This window comes from Pocillopora verrucosa, chromosome 1 (assembly GCF_036669915.1).
Source record: "Pocillopora verrucosa isolate sample1 chromosome 1, ASM3666991v2, whole genome shotgun sequence".
NCBI classification, from domain to species: Eukaryota; Metazoa; Cnidaria; class Anthozoa; order Scleractinia; family Pocilloporidae; genus Pocillopora; species Pocillopora verrucosa.
The window spans coordinates 9,501,926-9,522,737 of record NC_089312.1 but is presented as its reverse complement, the minus strand read 5'-3'; the positions used below and the strand labels follow the sequence as shown (position 1 = coordinate 9,522,737).

General features: G+C 36.6%; 2 protein-coding genes and 1 pseudogene across 2 annotated transcripts; 1 reads left to right on the top strand and 2 right to left on the bottom strand.

Moving 5' to 3' along the window:
* Positions 1-3,228: 3,228 nt before the first annotated feature.
* On the bottom strand, positions 3,229-12,511 carry LOC131773712 (clathrin interactor 1-like). The gene is made up of 9 exons (XM_059089654.2): positions 12,347-12,511; positions 12,041-12,242; positions 11,817-11,955; positions 10,530-10,661; positions 9,534-9,666; positions 8,423-8,820; positions 8,043-8,170; positions 5,905-6,357; positions 3,229-5,518 (listed from the first exon to the last, which is right to left on the bottom strand). Exons 1-9 carry the CDS (start codon positions 12,376-12,378, stop codon positions 5,117-5,119), a joined length of 2,019 nt encoding a protein of 672 aa, XP_058945637.1. The 5' UTR covers positions 12,379-12,511; the 3' UTR covers positions 3,229-5,116.
* Positions 12,512-13,381: 870 nt separating this feature from the next.
* LOC131773717 (phospholipase ABHD3 pseudogene) lies at positions 13,382-15,812 on the bottom strand (annotated as a pseudogene).
* Positions 15,813-15,873: 61 nt separating this feature from the next.
* Positions 15,874-20,781, top strand: LOC131773721 (small ribosomal subunit protein mS26-like). The gene is made up of 3 exons (XM_059089663.2): positions 15,874-16,277; positions 18,050-18,173; positions 19,962-20,781. Exons 1-3 carry the CDS (start codon positions 15,880-15,882, stop codon positions 20,187-20,189), a joined length of 750 nt encoding a protein of 249 aa, XP_058945646.2. The 5' UTR covers positions 15,874-15,879; the 3' UTR covers positions 20,190-20,781.
* Positions 20,782-20,812: the final 31 nt, after the last annotated feature.

Sequence of the window (20,812 nt, the reverse complement as noted above, 5' to 3'; positions counted from 1 at the left end):
ATACAGAGCTTGTTTTTTAGCATTCTTGAATCTGGAACGATTAACCTATTTGGTGCCTCGAACAAGGTGTCTTTCAGGACCAAAACTACGATTATGAACCGTGTTTGTTTGCAGTGCATATCTAGTAATTACTTTACGAACACTTTTTATCATATCATGTGCTGGATTCGGCTGCGTATGCACCACAGAAACAATTTTTGTCTTGAAATGGGAAGCAATGTATGAAGAGAGTTTGCCATTGGGAAGATCAGTGTAGGCCTCAGCAAGCACTCCCAAACTTCTCCCCCCCCCCCCCCAAGAGCATCGCCCCTCACAGGACTGCTGAAGGATTCAGTTTTAGTTTCATCAGTTATTTGCCTGTGTTATTTTTATCACAACAGGGAGTGAATATTTGTTTATCCCCATAACACAGTGAAGCACATAGAAGTAATTTACTTGTTTGATGCAGGTTAATTATTTCAGCTTTAGTTAGTACTGAAAATTGTATTTCAACAATTTTGAATTGATGAAAATGAGTTTTTTTTAAACCCAGCTATATTTATTTCTGTCTGCTTTTTGATATCAACACAGTTAATTCTATCCATAAATTTTGTACTAAAGGCCGATATGGTTCATCAGTTATTTACTCTGAAGAAGTAAAAGAAAAAACATGGCACAAGAATGGCAGGACCAGAACCCCAGAAGAAGGCATTCAATTTCTTCTTACAAAATCTTCCCCGAATCTGCGCACATCAAGGTCACGAGAATGAGGGAAATGGTCACCAATTAAGGAAGCTCTTAAAGGGTTACACACATTTTTCTTGGTCACACCTGAGAAAATGCATAGAGAACTGTGAGGGGATGTGTGTTCTGATGTCAGAGTGCAAAGGATGAATGTTTACCTAATGTGGGTTGTAGTTTGCTTTCGAGTGCTTTTCATCTTATCAAATAATTACTACTGATATATACCTAGACTTTCACTCAACAAAGCAAGCACTGTAACTGGTTGATTCTTGGTCATGTGCCCCTGATCATATTCAAATGTATTCCGACTGAGATACAATTGCACAGTTGTTGCCGATCATATTCAAATGTATTCCGACTGAGATACAATTGCACAGTTGTTGCCCATGCACCAAATACAACAGCATGTTTTTGCCACATGATTGTTTAAGGGAAAGTCTAAACATATAACCATATGGTTCCTCTGGAAATTATTTAGTTTTGTTTCCCCTCTAGTCCTGATGTTTCCCTTGACTTTGTCTGGGGAAACATCTGGACTCTTGGGAAAACAAAACTAACTGTTTCCCTTAGGACCATACATAAGTGTATAATGTATCACTGTAAAGAGCTGGTCTGAGCTTGAAGGCCATCATGCAAAATAACTACAGCACTAAATAAGATTACAAAGAAATATAGCTAGAATTCAACAAACCTTCAACTGCCATGAGTGATTCACAAGCAGTTCTCCTCACAATATCAATTAATGGACCCACTAACAAGTGATGAGAATACTAAGCAATTATTGGATGAGGTTGAGCATAATATGAATTATCAATGCCAAGGTCTGAGTTATCGACCAAAGCTAAGGGCTAAGGCAGATAACAAAGGGATGAAAATGATAATTTATGATATCATGCAAAAACCAAATTTAATAATTGATTTATTATACATTTTTTAAGCAATCTGCAAAAGAGGACGCTTCGCTCTGGGTGTGCCAAAGTTTGAGAACACTAGATGGATGAGGGGCTTAGAAACTGGGAAGGCTTTGAATTCGCAATTGTAACCCAATATCTGCAGCAGATATTGGGTTATCATGACAACTTCACATGCTACTGTATAATGCTCTTAACCAATCGGAGTTAAAATAATAAGTCAAATGTGTAGTAGACACACTTATTAGCTGCAAGCTTGATGGCACACCAATTTCTCTCGACCATTTCACCACCAGGAGTGTCAAACAAAGTAATTTATGAGATCTTGAGAAAAGGTTAAAGGGAGATAGAAAACACCAATTAGGAGCCAAGATAAAGTTTGAATTTACACAAAATTCTCATAAACAAAACTGAGGTTTAAAGAATATGTAATTACATATCAGAAGTGATAGGGTTAAAAAATTCACAAGGAAATACAAATGAAAGAAAGAAAAAAGAACTACAAATCCCACACTGGGATTACAAAGGTTCAGAAAGTTATGATCATATAGTTTGGACAAGTCAGAAGATTTTAACCTTCCAAAGTGCAACCTGAACTCTACAGTTAGCTGTAATTTTATGCCATTTCTAGGCAAGGGGATGCAAGTGTGAGGTAGGTGCCATGAAAAGGCAAGAGATAAGATGCCCAAGGGAAGAAGTGCAAAAAGAAAAAAAAAAGGCCTATTAGTGTATATTTTTTTTTACACCTCTGCATTTTGCATGATGCCATTTGTACTCCCCCCCACACACATTATGACTTGAATTGTCTCAAATGTGACTGTGCTATGTCAATAAGAGTTCACATCAAGAAGGTAACAAATAGTTTTATTCCACCTCCATCAAACCTTGGGATCTGTAACATAAAAATAGAGAAAATTTTGGGGCTAGGTTAAGAGTGTTTCAGCAAGATCACCCTTTCATGAAAGCAGCACCTAATTTATCATACAAAGTGTTTTTTTTTGTTCTATTTACATTTTGTAATACAAAATCTGTCAAAATGAGTGAAAGTGTAAGTCACAGGATATATTTAATATAACTGTTATAATGCTGATTTAAGCAATTACTCGTTATTCAAGGGTGACATTTTAAGATATCTCTAAAGAGAAACAGCAGATAATGATCTGAATTCAAATTGGTTTGAGCCATGAAGGATGTTATCCTGAATTGTGGTTGGTTTTTCAGAATCAAAAGAGAACTAAAACAACCATTTACACTTTTTTTAAAAAAATAAACAGCACTGTAATACATGCTCAAGAGATGACATAATATTGTCAAAAGAAAACTTGTCTCAGGGAAGAATAGCTCTGCTGTAAGGTTGTTTGCACTTCCTCAGTAAGTAACAACTTCAATTAGTAATACATTAGAAAATGATCTTATCTCCACAGTAAAATTAAATGTTTGAATTTTGGTTAGCATGACAAACCCCTTTCAAAAAGAGACTTCAAATATTTTTTATGCATATCTATTTTAGCCTAATTCATGTAAATGCCCAGTAAGGAAGCCTTCATGATAACATTATGTTCCTCCCTTGGCACTTTATTACATCAATTCAATATTCCACCAAGTGTTCTTTATTCAAAAATAAAAACTGCATGTCCCAATCCCTAACAGGATCTTTGAAAACCTATGAAAATTGAAATTTAATATCTCTTCAGCACTGCTCTTTAGAATGGTACAGTTAGGAGACAGTTGCCCTAGAAGGTCATGGAGGAAACTATAACATAACTCTACCATGCCTTACAAATCAGAAAAACAATAATTGCACACAACTTTAAAAGTGCAAGGATGAACAAATCTGGAGATAGTAAAATTACAGATTACATCCACAAACTTCAAACCTCAGCTTGACAATCTTTTTTCTCTCTAATAAATTTTAACTGTGCATGCAATACTTTCCATCACCAAAAATCACTCTAGCTTGATTTTTTGAGTGGCAAAGTTAAAGATAATTAAGAACATTCACTTGTAAATTGGAAGATAAGAACTAAAAGTGAACAATTTGTTACATGTACATCAAAGTCCTTCTAACCTAATCATTCCTAGGAAAGCAAATGTATTTCTTTATTGACTCTAGCCCCTTTTAAGATTGCATTTTGAATGACTGATAACATACTTAGTTTTGGCAAGGATAAATAGGCTGGGTACTTGTGTAATGTGAATCAAGTTCTGATAGAAACCAGAAATTATCAAAAGAATGTTGTTGGCATTATCTGTACTGGATACCAATATGGCTTTGTAGACTCGCTTGTGTGAGAAGCAAATTGTTACTTTAATACAGTTTGTAAAGAAACCCACACAACAAAACAAAAAAAATCATCTGAGGCAGACACTTAAATGAAAACTGCTATGTATATTGTGCAGCAAAGATAGTTGACTTAAAAGGAGTAACAATTCTACATCATATACTGCCCCCCTCTGTTGCTGTTTTGCTAGTATCAAACTGGTTTTTTTTTTTTAATGATCTAATCCTTTGTAGTTCATAACCTGTCTTGATACCACAGTTATGAGCATTTCACTGAACCAAAGCCTTGAAATGTCCTAGGTAATTATCTAATATATAACAATAAAATGAGTGGCCTTTCAAGCCCACATCTATGTAGAGGATTGATAAAATATATGATTGGTTCAACATGATACAAATGTGGAATTTCTCTCCCAAATTAACAAAAATCACCCAAAACTAAGATCCTTCAAGTGGGTTCTTTTACAATTACAAGTCTATCTACATGGCTGTTTAGCATCTACCACCTTATTAAGAGAACTTTTCAAGAGTGTTGTGTATGTGTGTGTGTGTGTGTGTGTGTGTGTGTGTGTGTGTGTGTGCATGCACAAGAATCCTTAAGTCTCTTACACTGTATTCATTACCCTTCAATCTTGTAGCTTTGTCTAGAAGTACATTTCTCTCATTTCAGAGGGTATTTTGCGGTTTTGTTCTAAAATAATAGTTTATCATTTAAACAGCAATAACAAGAAATATTAATGCTTATGATACTTTTAAATGGTACATAATTCCATTATTACAGTACCAAAAACAACTATACTTTTTGCTTTAAGTCATGTTATCCATGTAACCTATTACTTGGTTATTTCTTAAATACCTGGAGTCATGATGGTCACAAATTTTTGGTGATATTCCGTGACGACACCCAGTTTCAGATCACTGTAATTTGTCAATGCAAGTTATTCTGATAATCATGAAAACAAAGTGTTGCAAAAACTTCAAGTAATAAGGTGAATCTATCTTGGTCTCCCTCCATCCTACTTCACAAGTTCTCACCTCTTCTCAATTTGGCCCAGCCAATGTTGAATTTAATTTGATTAAATTTTAATTTTGTATTATTCAATGAATTATTTCTCTCTCGATGGGAATTTTAGTCCAACTGTAGAACCTTCTTTGTATGCAAGACTTATGCAGTAAAGCACTTTGTCCAATGCCATAAACATCAACTGATGCCCTTGTAAGTTGAATAACCACTAGTACCAAAGTTCTGCATTTGTCCCATTGGTCTTGGCTGCATCATTCCCATTGCTCTGTTTGTCATGGGCATCATGGGCACATTAGATGAGACTGCCATCTGACTCATGTTTGGACCCATCGTGTTTATTTGTGGTGCTGCCATGCCCATGACAGGGTAATTTGTGTTCATTGGTGGCATCCCCATGGGGTACATACCCTGCTGTGGCATGTTATAGAAGCCCATTGTTGCTGATGGAACTTGCTGCTGGTTTGAATACAACTCATTCATGCTTGGTTGAACTGGTTTGTCCTTGTGGCTCATGGGGCTTAAATTGTCTAGACTAATGTCAACTGGACTGTTTGACCATGTTGTTGATTTAACTGACTTCTGTAAATAACACAAACAAAACATCATCAAATTTCATACTCTGCAAAAAATACATATTAGTATTTGATCTAGTGTTGAATCTGTAGCCAAAAAGATATATCTAAAATTGCCCATAGCACATTCATCTGAAGTGCACACTGGTTTAACATCATAATTAGTACCCATGTGTCCTCTAAACCTCCACTAATACTATTATTTCCAGATGTTTACCTGCATGACAGATTACCTGCATTGACTGATTTTATACATAAGGTAGAAAAAAAAACTGGCAGATTACCATTAACACCAATGGATAATCTACATCTTGAAAACAAAAGAAAATCATGAAACAAATCTCTAGAGGTCTAGGGTAAGTTAAATGCATGTAGATATTACCAATAGCTTACCTGATGTAAAGGAGTACCCTCTGCCAACACACCTGAAGATGACTTTCCACTGGCTACTAATGGCTTTGAAGGGGTCATAGTCTGCGGTTTTATATGCATCGGTTGTTGATTTGGTTGCGGTTGGACAAACAGCTGAGAGTTTGGTATCTGGCCCTGCATTACTCCAGAAACAAATTGACTATTCATTACTGCAGACTGAACAGGTTGAGGCTGTAGCGAAGTTTGGGGCTGTAGCCCAGGTTGTGGCTGTAGCCCAGGTTGCAGCTGTAGTGAGGGTTGAGATAGTAGCCCTGACTGAGGCTGCAACCCAGGTTGAGTCTGAGGGCCAAGTTGAGGATGTAGCCCAGGAAGCATAGTGCTTTGTGGTTGAAGAGGTGGATTCACCACTGACTGAGATTGGGGAGCAGAGAAAAACTGACTAGCATTTTGAGGAACTACCTGGCTCACTGTAATCTGTGAAAATAATAATTTAAATAAATAATAAATTAAAATAATAATAATTGTTTTAATTGCCTTTTGGAAGGGGACAGTTGAAAACCACTTGTGACTAAAAACATTACATTTTAGTCAATGTGGTCTGATCAACATTTTGAGATGCAAGTCAACAATTATTGCATTAAGCTGTGCTTTCAATAATATTTGAAGTAGGTGGTTACCTCAGTAAAGCGCCCACTGCATAATGAAAAGGAAAGCAATTTCCCTCTCATAAGCCCATTAGTTCCACTCAGAATAAAATGTCTTCAAATTGAGTTTTGAGTTAAACTTTGGTAAATAGGCATTAAATTTTAGTTCTAGTTGTAACATTTGTTTAACTAATCATTTTATTTCAAATCAAAATCTTTGATTTGATGACATGCAAATCTGCTCCCTGAGTTTCCGAAAGTTTTTGGAAAATAAAAATCTTTTTTTTTTCTGGCAATATTGTGTAAGATAAGATAATATTAGTCATTTTTATCAAAACTTGTTTATTGAGGTAAAGCTGTAAAAGATAACAAGAGGTTTTGGGTCTCACTTAATGAGTTTCTTTGAAAGCTCCCAAAATGTCACAGAAAGATTCAAATGATGGTAACTATCCAAAATTGTATAATACTAAACACTTTCAACAAGCAGTCGACAAAACCAACACATGACAGTATCCTGTGTGTATCAAATTTCCACACCAACACATTCTCAAATTTTCATGCTATGATGTATGTCAACAATGAATTATTGTGTTAAGCAGTGCTTTCAAAAATGTTTGAAGTAGGTGGCTACCTCTGTAAGGAACCCACTGCAGATTAAAATGGAAAGCAATTTCCCTCTTGTTAGCCAATTAGATCCATTCAGAATGAAAAGGCTTCAAATTGAGTTTTTGGTGTTAAACAGCAAATGCAGCTTTTATTTGTTAGTAAAAGGTTAGATGGTTGGTGTTCAATAGCTGATTTTGTTCCTCTCTTTGTAGCTAAGCCTAAGGTAAGCATTCTTAATGTAAACTTTTAAAACATCTTTACAAAAAAGTTCTGTTACATTCATTTTATTCCATTTCAAAGTTGAAGAATAAAGATGTTTGATTGCAAGCTTTAAAGAATTTACTTGACCAGGTAAGACAAGCATTTATAAAACACTATGTTAAAAACATTAGAAAATTTAGCCACCCTGGTTTTCTTTGGAAGGGTACTTGAAACATAATTAAAAAACTTTACAATCATCATGTAAGGTGGTGACAATTCCTTCCTTATCCTTTGGACAAGGAAGTTGGCAGTACATTGTTGGTGATTAAACCAATCACTTTTGCCTCCCTCACTGTTCCAAAGGTAACACACCAAACATTCATTACCATATCCACATGTAGAATCTTAAAACAGATACATAAATGGTACTCTTGACTTCAACTTTAAATGTGAAGTAAAAATGGAAAATGAAATAGCCATACTACATGAGAATTACGACATAAAGGAATCTATAAAGCCCCCTTGTGAAGGAAAAAGAGTAAGGAAGTGCCTCTGAAGAGTGGAAATGCGATTACAAAGGAATTAGACAGACCTCAAATCCTAGGATTGCAAAAAATTCACAAATACTTTAGGTGGCCCACATGTACAATGTAGGCTTATTGGAGGAGCAAAAAGGAAAAAAAAGAAAGATAAGATTCTCAACTTCACCTGATTAGACTGAGGTGTGGTATTACTCTCAAAACCAGAAAAAAATGCATCATCAGACAAATTGTTCTGGGGAGGACTTCCAGTGCGGAAAGCTGCAAAGTCACCAAAGTCATCCTCTTGCAGAGTACCTGCCAAAAGGAACCCAATTGATCACTATTTTCAAACTTCCTTTCCCACATTTTGATTATGAAATGCAAAAACAATGTCTTATACCACTCTTGCAATTTAAATTCAACACCTTGAAATAAAATGAAAAAAAATTTGGCAAGAAACAAATAGCAAAGTAGCAATTTATAAACAGAAAATTGGATAACTGCTATTACAGTTCTGTACTGTATTTTTTATTCTTCAGGCACTCAAAGAAAGAACCCTGTTCTTACCATTGCTGAAATTCACATTTTCCACTCCTTCAATGGTTCCTCCCTCAGCAGGAGCAGAAGCAAAGTCTGCAAAGAAACTATCATCATTTGATGATGGCACAACTGAGGCAGGAGGAGCCTGAAAGGGTTGTGATGTGAGTGTTGCGCCAGCAGGCCCAGAGAATAAGTCCACCAAGTCTGAACCACTAGAAGATACTGTAGATTGAGCTACACTTGAGACTGGTTTTTCAGATTTGTTATTTGTTATGTCTAATTTTCCAAAGTTTGCTGCAGCCCCTAGATCTATAGTCCTTGATGGTTTAGACTGTAGTTTTGGTGTTGGATTTTTGGAAGAATCTGGACTGCTTGTGCTGTCTTTGTCTTTTTCTTCCTCTGCCTCCTCTGCTTCCTCTTCTTCACTGAAAGAAACAGTACAAGAGGTTAAATTTTAGACAGCTTTCTGTTAAATAACAAAAAAACCTTATACAAACTAGAGGCTGGAAATGTATACCATTACAGAAAAAACCGGACTGTACATGGCACCAAAATACACTCTTTGAGAGTTTTTACAACAGAGAAAATGCTAATCTACAAAAAGATCATTTCATGGCTACAGGTATATCCTTTATCTCCAGTCATGCAAACATATGTAATAAATATCACAACTTAAGAGCATCCATTCTCAAATAAACAAGTTACAACATTCTTGTTGGACCATTTACTCTTCTGCTGTGAGGATTTTGGTAACCCAAAAGGGGTTTTTTAAAATCCAATAAAATACCATATTGATCTAGGAACACATTTTGTTCAACCTTTCCATGTACCTCAGGGCACTATCCACATTACAAACACCTGCTTCACCCCTTAAAATAAAGGAATAGTGTTACATTTCAGGCTGCCTCATGCAATTTCTGTCACAATCCCCTTAAAAAGAGTGAATGAATCTCTCCTTACCATGTATTTTTTATTCTTAGCAGCATTAATTACTTGCCTGTCTGTGTGTCTGTCAGTGTCTCTCCTTTAGTTAATTATGTTGCTTTTGTCAGATGAGACAAACAATTTATATTTCAAACATACATCTACCATCTCTTTCTTATAAAACAACAAACAGGCACAAAATTTGTCATCTCACCTGTCTTTGTCTTTGTACTCTCCATACGACCCAGCTCTTTCCCTCCACTCTCTGATTTTACTCTTACGTGTTGTTCTTCCATTAAACTCATCAAATTGGTCTGCACCCCGAGGTTCAGAATCATACCGATCACCTGTAACATGAAAATTAACGACATAAGCCCTTCTACTCTCAAGATCTCATTAGTAGTTCTCCTTACATCTGCAATACAATTCTTACAAAATTAGTTTGGAAAATTTGGTATTAGACCAACTTGTAATCTCCTGATTGACGTTTTTCTCTTCTCTGTATCTGCCTTGGTGACTTGTTTTTGGATGGGAGTTTAGGAGTTAACATGAAGCTAACAAACCCATTATTACAGCTGTAAATCTTAATGTGATTCTTGAAATATCAGGCTGGTGTATCAGTGACATTCAGCACACAAAAAAGGGAGTTACCAGACACAAGAAGAAAATAACCTACAAGAACTCTAGCAAGAAATTCCTTGGCAAGGAGGTTGAATCACATCTTCTGGTGATGTTCTTAGAAACAGCATATTATGTACAACAAGAACTGTTACCTACTTTCAGCCTGATTTTTTAAAGACATTTACATCTGGTAATGCAAATTTTCTGACTCTATGCAGATTATTACTTTTTTGCAGTTTATTAGACAGCACTTGTTCCGGTCACATATCATTTGATGTTTTTATTCAAGTTGATTATGAAAGATAAATTCTCATTTTCGGATATCACATTTCGTTTTCTCTAAACCCACCCAACTTACTGACATGTTACATTAAAAAGAAGCTCTTCCTTGATCTATCAGTTCTTGACACCAAAAACAGTGCTTTTAACAAGTTTGCAAGTAAAAAGTATGGTAAAATGAAGTGAAAGTGGCCAGCTGAAGATGGCAGACTATTTGACAGTTTTGGCTGGCGGCTGGTTCTTATTGACAGCTCTGCAAAAAAACTAAAATGGAGGCAGACTCAGTGTATAGAAATCTTGATTTACTTACTATATGATCTTGTATAGTCTTCATTAGAAACTCCCTTGTACTTATCGCGGTTTTTCTTGGCTCTCTTTCGTTCTTGCTTCAATCTTTCATCGTCTTGGACCAACTCAACTAGGTCTTTTACTTTGTGTCGAACTATATTGTTAATAAAAGAAACAGTTCATGGATGCACTACTTGTGTTTTCCTACATTAACACTTGGTGCAGAAAAATAAATTCAGGCAAGGGTTAGAATAAAGCCTGTACTGGTTATTAAAAAGGTTTTTACTTCTTTTTACTATTATCAAATTTTTTGCTCAGAAAGGTTACAATACAACAAAAAATAGAAAAGGGTAACAAAGCGTTTTAAGATTACACATGAACAAGGCCAAAATTAATATGTGACATGTTAAGTTTACAGAAAGGTGGGTATCATTCTGCAATTTATAAACCAATGTGGACATAATTTGCTTCCTAAAATAGATGTGATACATGAGAACACCTCAAGATTTCCCTGAAACTTTACACACAAGAAGAGGGATTTAAAGTTTTCCCTTTTGAACTTGTGACACAGGAAACACTGTTTTAGTAAATACAACACATTATTTATTTCTTTAATTTGTGTGTGAAATGGAATCAGGACTTGCTACCCTCAAAGATCGAATACTATTACGGGCCAAGGTGAAATCTGTAGATTGTGAAAGAGCATGAAAGAAACTTAAATTTTCATTGACTGGATAAAGTCAAACAATGATCTGTTCTTTTAGAAAGTTTTACAGTGAACGAGCTGCATTATAAACAGTAGCTGCATCCCCTAAGGAAATGTCGGTTCCCAAAAAATTAAGACTTCTTGTGGAGGAAAAGCAAGCTTACGTCAATTGATAAGACAGAAGACTGAAAAAGGGAACTATGTTTGCTAGCTGACACACTTAAGATCATAATACACCCTTGCTATCAAACAATCAATAAACACACGTATATAGCAGAATTAACTACCATGTAAGGCTACCAGAATGGCAGTCAAAATGTGCCGATAACGAGCAGAAATTATACGGTAGAAATCTAGCGCGATGCATTTTGTCCAAAACATCCCGAAGAAAGCAACTGGGTTGTGGGAATAATAACCACATATTTATTTCCAACTTTCGACCTTCCTCAATAACAATCAACGGTACACAAATATGCATCGACTGGTAGATATTGGTGCACTTCTCGATTGCCGATACACACACATCAATACGTATCGTTAGTAATATCACTCTCATGATTCGAAAGAAATCGTAAACGGTTTCGTAAACTATGATTCACATACTGTTAATTCCTTGATCTTTCCCAAATTCGTCGGTGTGATTGAAGTTTTCCAGCTGTCTTAAATCGTAAATGTGGTCTCTCGTATTAGTTACCACCCGTTCAGACCCGTTCTTCACGAGATAGGTGAGAAGCAGCAAAGCCTATAAAACAGAGCCAGAAATTCCTTTACAGTGAACCATGTAAACAAACCAATAAAGATGAACAAAATGATTTACACAGTCAAACCTTGTATATTCTCCGCCAGTTCTTCTTGTTTTCGTGCAGCATTCTTTTCCATAACATAGACATGACCTCTGGAAAGTGCTCGTACGTAAAAGTGTACCTTGCAATCTCCGCCATTACTGTTCCGTGAGGACCCCAGCTATCGTCATTTGTGGCTTCCCTTACTTTGGCTTCAATTTCAGTGTAGTTCATGACCACATTCGTACTGTATAAAAAATAAAAGAACATCAACTTCGCTCTCTTCCTCAAATATGGTCACTAATATAGTCTCTTAAGGTATACCAATTAAACCATCTGGCAAACACTTACACTTTGTCCTGTAATTCGCGAATTTTCCACATTTTGGTTTGGATTATTTTATTAGCGATTCGAAAAAAAGAAATCAAGTCATTTATCTATCAATATAGCGACGATGGAGACGGATTGAAGTAATCCCCTTCGCCGGAACAAAAATGGCGTCTTAGAAGAAAAATTGTCATGACGTTGACGTCAAATGCGTACTTCAAATTTTACCGCTGACCACTGGAAGCGTAGGTCCCATACATCGCGGGAGAGGAGCATTCCACATAAATGATTTTGCCAATTTTCCTTCCTTGAGTGTCGACGTGAGACTCAGCTGAAAAAAGGAGACTCTATTTCCAAGCTTTTAATATACAAATGAGCTTTAGTTGAAAGATTTGAATGGAAACACAGGGAATATTAGTAATAATGAAGATAATTCATAATACACCACAGGCGGCCCAAGCTCACGTCTCGAGAAAAAGCCAACGATAAATTCATGAACGCGTCACGCGTTTTGTGACTCGGTGTTGAGTTACGGGAGGAACCGTTGAAAATTTGAACACGTTATAAGGAATAGTATGGGGAAGGAAATATGGTCGATTTACAACGATAAATATTTCGAAATATGAATATTTTACACGTAAAATCAATAAAAAACTTACTCATGCCCTGTGTATCCGTCGTAGTTTCTGGCGATTTCTGCCGTTTTCTGCCGTTTTAAGCTTGCTTTGCCATCACTGTTATCCATGTCAAAGGACGAGAAAGAAGCGAACTTGGGAATTCAGGTAGAAAACACTCGTTTCCAGCGAAATGCGCGTGAAGTTTTGGTATTTAGACATGTCCCAGGGTGCAGCGATCTTAGATCGTAAAGTGTGACTAAGAAAAATGCCGATCGGGAGGATTTTCGGGGCGCAAACCACCTCCGCGTAGACCACGGTCGAAATCTGAGTGTGCAGCCTTGACTTCGTCTTTTGACATGGATAACAGTGATGGTAAAGCAAGCTTAAAACGGCAGAAATCGCCAGAAAATATGACGGATACACAGTGCATGAGTAAGTTTTATTGATTTTACGTGTAAAATATTCATATTTCGAAATATTTATCGTTGTAAATTGACCATATTTCGTTCCCCATACTATCCCTTATAACGTGTTCAAATTTTCAACGGTTCCTGCCCTAACTCAACACCGAGTCACACAACGCGTGACGCGTTCATGAATTTTCTCGAGACGTGAGCTTGGGCCGCCTGTGAATACACAAGCAGCCCTCTGCAAACTTTTTCAATGGGCAAAAATTCTTTTCACTACATTTTAGCCCAATACGATGAGTCCAGCACTTAAGTGGTTGGGTTCCAAGAGATAACCTGTCAGCCATTTAGAAAATACAGAGGGCATAATAGAGACAAATTAATCTCTTCTACAGCTTTGGATGTGTTTATAGCCAGAACATTTGATTCTATCAGTGTGCTGCTAGACCCAGTAGTATGAATGAGTACCTTGAAACTACCAGAAAAAAAGTTGGAAAAGTTGTCTGGTCACTCCTGGGAATTAAAGGCATAAGAAATAAAAAACAAAGCCAGTCAAAAAGATTGTGCAATACTGTACATTGCTTCCTGACTAACAAAAGTTAAACTAAGCTATAGTACAATCCTTGTCTATCAAAAACCTTTTAATTGTAATAATATCTTCAAATTTGTCAAAAAATTTTTTTGTAAGTCATAAACAACTTGAGGATATCATAATATGAAATATCCTTTACATCTCCTTGGTCCATACTTGCATCCTGCCCGTGTTTTGGGTGAATAGAGAATAAAAACTGTCTTATCTAGATTTCTTAATCACAAAGAAACATAAATATGCACTAACCCAAACAGGGTAAGTTAAAACCTCTCTCAATTTCTTTAAAAATTTTCTTAATTATTGTAAAAGAATCTCAATAGGTGATCTCTATGAAGATGGTACTTGTAGGTATTAGTAATTTTCCTTGGATTCGTAACATAGTTATATTATTTCATCAACATATTGATTAACCCTTTAACTTCCAAGCTTTGATTGTTAATTCTCCCCTCTAGCTGCTACACATTTTCTTGTTAAGTAATTGGGAGAATATTGAGTTAGATCAAGATACTGATTTTGACCTATTAAGTTTGAGTATCCTCATCGCCTGCTTTTATTAGTTATGGATATTAAAGGGAGAAGTCACATGTTAATCACTTCTGGGAGTTGAAAGGTTATTCAAGCAATATGGTTACAAATTTTTCTATGAAATGGCAACATTTCTGTTCACTCAGTTCATTAAGGAGCTGTCATGTCTTCCCTGTGACCAGTGCTCAAACAAAGCTTGAGAGTATTGAACAATGACCTTTTCCATTAAGCCTGCTCCACGTGGAAAGAAGCCTTCGGTAAATCCTACATGTCCACCATGTTTGGTCAACACCATCGCAATGTTAGGACACCTAGAGAGTAATTCAAATGGAATTGACTCCTCTGGAGCAAATGGATCATCAGCAGCATTTAAACACAAAAGTGGTATATTAATCTTGCATAATGGCTTAGTATGTAGTGTTGCTGCTGAATAATATTCATTACAGTCTTTAAACCCAGACATTGGTGCAATAATTTTATCATCAAATTCTCTCACAGTGCTTGAATTCAACCCAGAATTGATATCACAATTAAGCTTAAGAGTCATTTCTTGAAATTTTGTTGATGACAAGTGTTCCTTCAATACGTTTTGCAATAGTTTTGTCAAATGACGATTGAATAAAAGGCGATTCAAAGGTTGCTCTAAGGAATTGGAGGTCTTGAACAAATCCCATGGAGTGGAGATTATCGCGGCTCCAAGAATTTCATCAGTGATATCACTTTTTCCTTCAGCCATTTTGCACAAAAAGTTAGTAAGTATTATACCACCGAGAGATATTCCTGCAACCATCACAGGACGGCGAGGTTGTTTATTTTTCAGATGACTAATGACATATTCCAGGTCTTCTGTGTCTGCCGCACAACATACCCGAGGCGTTTTCAACTGCAAGCCACCTAATCCTCTGTTATTCAACACAACAACAGCGCAGTTAAGTTTCTGAGTGACGTGCAGGACAAAATGAAGAACATAGCCAAGTTGGCTTGTACCAGTCAAACCAGGTAATATAAGTACAGTGAGAGGATTGGTGGGGTTTTTCGTGTTACACCAGTCCAGCGCAATCTCTCCGCCATCACGAGTGCGAAGTATCTCTCTCTCATAAGTTACTAGAGGGTGCGATTTCAAGACACCGCCTACAACAGTTTGCGCCCGGCCACCATAACACCAAATTGTTGGCCAATATAGCTCGGTGGCAAATGGGCAACGTTGCTTGATTAAGCGATAAATGAACGATCCTGGCTTAGCAATGATCTCTGGTTTTCTTACGACAAATGTTAGATAAAAAACTATGTAAAGAGAAGCTGCGCTCATCGCCGAAAAATAGAACTGGGTTAAAATCTCCATTATTGCGGGACGGTCTGACCGTGCACGCCTGGGTCGATACCTTAGCAACCAAGCCTTACCGAGCTGATTGCAAAATGGCGACTAGTCTAACTGCGCGAAGGGCCTCGAATTTACTACAAAGAAGTGTACATTGTCGCTTTGTCACTCCAAACTTCATCTTTGGTGTGTGTAGAAACTGTTCTACTACAACGGTAGAAATTAAAAATGATAATACGTCAGTAGAAACGGCGCCAAAAATGCAAGAGGACGAGGAAAAGAGAAAAAGGAGAGACGAGGGTAAAAAACTACATGCTATATATCACATGAAAGTGGACAAAATCGCTGCGGAATTCCTCATGAAACGACAAGAGGAAGAAATGAATCTAAATCAAGAAATGCTTAAGAAGAAGGAACTGCAAAAGCTGGAGAAAGAAATGCACGACCGGATTATTGAAAGTGTCCATCTTGAGAACGAGCGAGTAAAACAACTAAGGTAGATATTATTTTTTGTCAAACTCTATAGTCTTGCTAAAACTGAAAAGGTGCTCATAACGCAAGATATAATTAACAATATTAGATAAATTAACTTTATCAACCAGACTCTGATCTAGAAAACTTGGAAAATCAAAGGCAAGTGTCGTACAAATGTACGAGGTATATTGTAACACTGGAATTGTACTGCAGTTGCTCATCTGGCTGCCGCTATTCTTGAAAAGGTTGAAGGCTGTGAGAAAAATTGACCAAAATTCTTGCCTTCAATTAATTTTGGTCAGTAATATGCTACTGATCCTTAAATATTTGTTCATATCTTACATGTTTCGTACAAATCACTTCCTTGTTTCACCATATACCTTTTGGACACAAAAGGGACACGCCTTAAGGAGACTCTTGCCGTAAACAAAGTTGACTTTTGTACAGAAATATTCTATGCTCGATTATTCTCTTTCAAATGTCACTGCTGATTCCTCAAGATTGTAAAATTTTTTGTTACATTACCATGAAAGTGACAAATGACAAATCCATGGTGGTATTGTGGAGGGAGTTTTGTCTCAATTGAAAATACATATGTATGGAAAAAAATCCTGTGAATCCTTACCCCCAAATTAATTAATTTGAATTTTGTGACACATATAGAAAAGCTCATGTCAGATGGTCAATCCAATTTAATGCATCATCATATACAACATTTGAAATTGCTTCTACTATGTTTAAACTTCAGAGCCTGATTGTTTTAAAGTTTTATTTATTTCACTCTTATGATCTCTATAGTTATCATAATTCTCCCTACTGTCTGCTGTACATTTCTTGTAATTTTAGTTTGGAGAGTTTGGTGTTGGATCCAACGACGATCCCTTAGTTGATATTTTTGTTATTATCATCACATGTCTGCTTGATATTGTATTAATTTGGGAAGAAGAAATTTTTTCCTGGTCGCTCCTGAGGAAAAAAGGTTTTAGAAAAAGATTCTAATATGTACAGCTTTAGAGGTCTCTTCTCCAATTTTCACAGTTTAGAGCCTGACTGAATGAAAGCTTTCAGGAAAATATGTGTGTGTCAGACATCAAGGACCTAAAGTAAATGAAAGACTTGAAACTTTATGTAAAAACTGACAAGATTAGGAGATGTGATAAAAAATTTAGGAGACAATTCTTGAAGTTTGCACAACAAGGGTAAAGAATATAAATTTAGGTAATTATCTCTTTCCTAATATTGTGACTTAGGCAACAGTTAGTTCATGGCAAATCCTACATTCCAATCACTGCAAGCTCTTTGTTTTAATTCATTCACGACAAATGAAAGGTGTAAGTTGCCACAGTTGAATTTCTTGGTCTCTGCTGGCAGTTATACTGTAGGTGTTAGTCTACTGTAGAGCTTTAACCCTTTACCACATAAAGTCATTGAAATGCAACTTCTCTTGATTATATCCAACATTATCCAGCAAACAGGTAATGAGAATACTTTAACTTATTAGGTACAGGTTGTCATCTTGATCTCACACCAAATTCTGGAAAGCAATTTGTAAGGAAATGTAGTGCAGCTGCATGGCAGAATTAACAATCAGATCTTGGAAATTAAAGGGCTAAAAGCAATGGGAGGTTTTACCAAATACAGTTGTCACTGATTGAAGAAAGAAAAAGAAGAATCAACTGACTCTAAAGCTTTAGTTTCAGAACAGTTGCGACCAAAGAAAAATCAACTGCTACTGAAGGGGCTGTTACTTGTAATGTTGGACTATGTGATTGTTTTCTTTCTTTTTTATTCCAGAGAGAAAAGACTTGAAAATAAAAAGCTAGAGGATGAAGAACGCGAGAAAGAAAAGGAGCTTTTAAGGAGGGAATGGGAGGCTAAACAGAGGCAGGAAAGAGTTGAATTGGTGAAAAAGCTGACTGTAAGTACTGTTAGTTTTGTTGCAAGGGAAAGTTAGGGACTGATGTGAATAATTTGACGTCAAATGTATGCAACTGCCGACTGAGGCATGAATAAGAAATTCAAGTTCAACACAACCCTTTAACTTTCCAAAAACAGTGACTGAAACAGAATTTCCCCTTACAATGCAAATGTAAAGAAAAATATAAATTAGGGAATTATCAGTTGATCCAATTTACCAAATTCTCCAAGCCAACATCAGAAGAATTGTTTAGCAGATGGTAAGGGGAAGTACTAAATGAGATATTGGGTGTGAAAGAGTTAACTTTGTTTAGCTTTACAAATCTTTAGTATGAAGATCATACTTTCATTCCACCGTTAATATGTTCATTGTATAATTTTTTCTTAAGTTCATGTCTTTCAAGTGGGTGATTTGCATTCATACAGTGGTAACTGTTACCGTAATTTCCGGTCGTTTACCCGCACGGCCGATTACCCGCACCGGCCGATTATTGCATACGGCGAAAAAAAAAGTCAACAGATTACCCGCACTGGTGGATAACCCGCACGTTATGTTATTCAACTTTTTGGTGGCGAAAACGTGACATTAAGGTGATACATTTCAGTCTTTTAAAAGTTGTCTAATCCAACTTTCGAAAACTTGAAAGCGTCTTTATCGAGTTTAAAGGTCAAAGAAATTCAGACGCGTGCACAATTCTGTGTCAATATTAGCATGTACTTTATTGATAAAATTATACAGTAAAAACACTAGCGGCCCATGCCCAAATCTCAATGTTTCATTCTTGACAGAATGCAAATTTGTGGCCACATTTTGTGCGAGCGATCGTTCAGCGCCATGTTGGTTTGTTGAAAAAAAGCTGGGTGACTGTTAAAACTTGAATTATAAAGTACTGTCGGCGATTTCTGAAAAAAATCGATATCTCCGGTTCTATTGGGCCTAACAAGTCCCTTAAAATGGGAAAATTCTCTTTAGCTCAAGCTAGTGTTAATTGAAATTTGTTACTGATGCGCCGGACATCTTTGGATTATTTTTGTCACCATCAAGGTTTTGTTTTCACGCGTGCCGATAGCAATTTGTTCGTCGCGCAACTAATTATGCGTGAAATAAACTCGAGTCGGCATCATGTTTTCGTGCCGCTTTGAGGCACTCTTAATACAATAAAATTCATTTGAGAGGTGGAAACGCATGTTGGTGATAATTTTTTTCAACTCAACTACCAGTAGATTTTAAAATTGTCACATAACCCGCACCTCCCTATTACCCGCAGTGGCGCGCGTTTAATGCAAAATCAACAGATTACCCGCGGGTAAACGACCGGAAATTACGGTAGTAGTATTAAAGCAAAGAAACACTGAAAGGAAAAATCCTCTTGCTGCACATACAAGCAGTTTGGTTGATCTGAAGCTCTCTTTTGAGGTATATTTTGGGGCTAAATATCATGGGTACTGCATAAGTAAGTGGGAAGCACAACAGGACTTGCACTCAATACCACAAGATTAACCCCTTTAACTCCAAGAAATGATTAACATGTAACCTCTCTCTACAATACCCATACAGTATCCAGTAAACAGGTAATGAGAATACTAAAACTTATCAGTTAAAGGTTGTTATCTTAATCAGTAACACCAAATTCTTGTAACTAATTTACAAGGAAATTTGTAGCAGCTAGAGGGGAGAATTGACAATCAGATCATTGGAGGTAAAGGGATAAGACATGCACATTATACTTGCCCCTTTGAAGGTGACAATCAAGTTGATTTTTGTGCATTTTATTTCATTTTTGTGCAGGAAGAAAGCAAAAACTGGGTGACTGAAGAAAACCTAGAGGAGAAGATAGCTTATTGCCTGGAAAATGAAACAAACTACAACTTCGCCATAACACCATCAGGGGAGAGGATTTATTCAACCACTCCTCCCGGTTGTGTAGACTCTGAGGAAAATGCCCCTGGCCCTGCAGCTTATTACCCAAAAGGACTACCTTCAAACCTTGAAAAACAAGAAGTGGATGGTTATTGAAAGAACAAACTGAAAGCAGTACAATACCTTGTACACGTACACAATAAAGAGGAGTGTAAAACAAATTTTACAGGAGCAACGCACCTGACTGAGTAATGCCTCCTGAGCCATCAAGTGCAACTAACTAAAAACTTTAGCCTCCCAATCTTCAGTAAAAAAATTTATGAAATCTCATGCATCTTGTGCACTAGGGAAAGGTATCTTCATTTGGTCAACAAATTGTTAGAGAAATTTTAAGGAAACACTTAAGTAACTGTCTGTTGTTCACAAACATTGATGGCTAACTTCGCTTTTTGGCTAACTTCCATCTCCCCCTTCCTAATTTCAAGCATAAGCACTCATTTTATTCACAGAATACTTTGGACGGTCAATGGAGCGATGGAACCAAACAGAAAATTGAGAGGAACATCTTTACCTAGGAATTTCCACCAGCTATTCAGGCTGTACTTCTGTTGGCTAAACTCTTAAGATTAGAACCATGGGAAAGACTCTCACCATTCAGTTGTAACTAACACAAAACCTCACTTAACAGTTCAACTACATCAATTCTTTATTAGTGAACTGGAGTTGAGAATAAAAAACTTATCAGCTAGAGGATGTTTTCCTTTCAATAGCATAAAAAT

Coding starts and splice junctions, on each gene's coding strand:
- LOC131773712 (XM_059089654.2), bottom strand. CDS start 12,378: ATGTGGAAAATTCGCGAATTACAGGACAAAGT. Junction 10,662..11,816: donor GAAAGATCAAGGAATTAACA/GTATGTGAATCA, acceptor TTAACAATATAG/TTCGACACAAAGTAAAAGAC. Junction 5,519..5,904: donor AGGGTACTCCTTTACATCAG/GTAAGCTATTGG, acceptor TGTTATTTACAG/AAGTCAGTTAAATCAACAAC.
- LOC131773721 (XM_059089663.2), top strand. CDS start 15,880: ATGGCGACTAGTCTAACTGCGCGAAGGGCCTCGAATTTACTACAAAGA. Junction 16,278..18,049: donor GAGCGAGTAAAACAACTAAG/GTAGATATTATT, acceptor TTTTTATTCCAG/AGAGAAAAGACTTGAAAATA. Junction 18,174..19,961: donor AATTGGTGAAAAAGCTGACT/GTAAGTACTGTT, acceptor ATTTTTGTGCAG/GAAGAAAGCAAAAACTGGGT.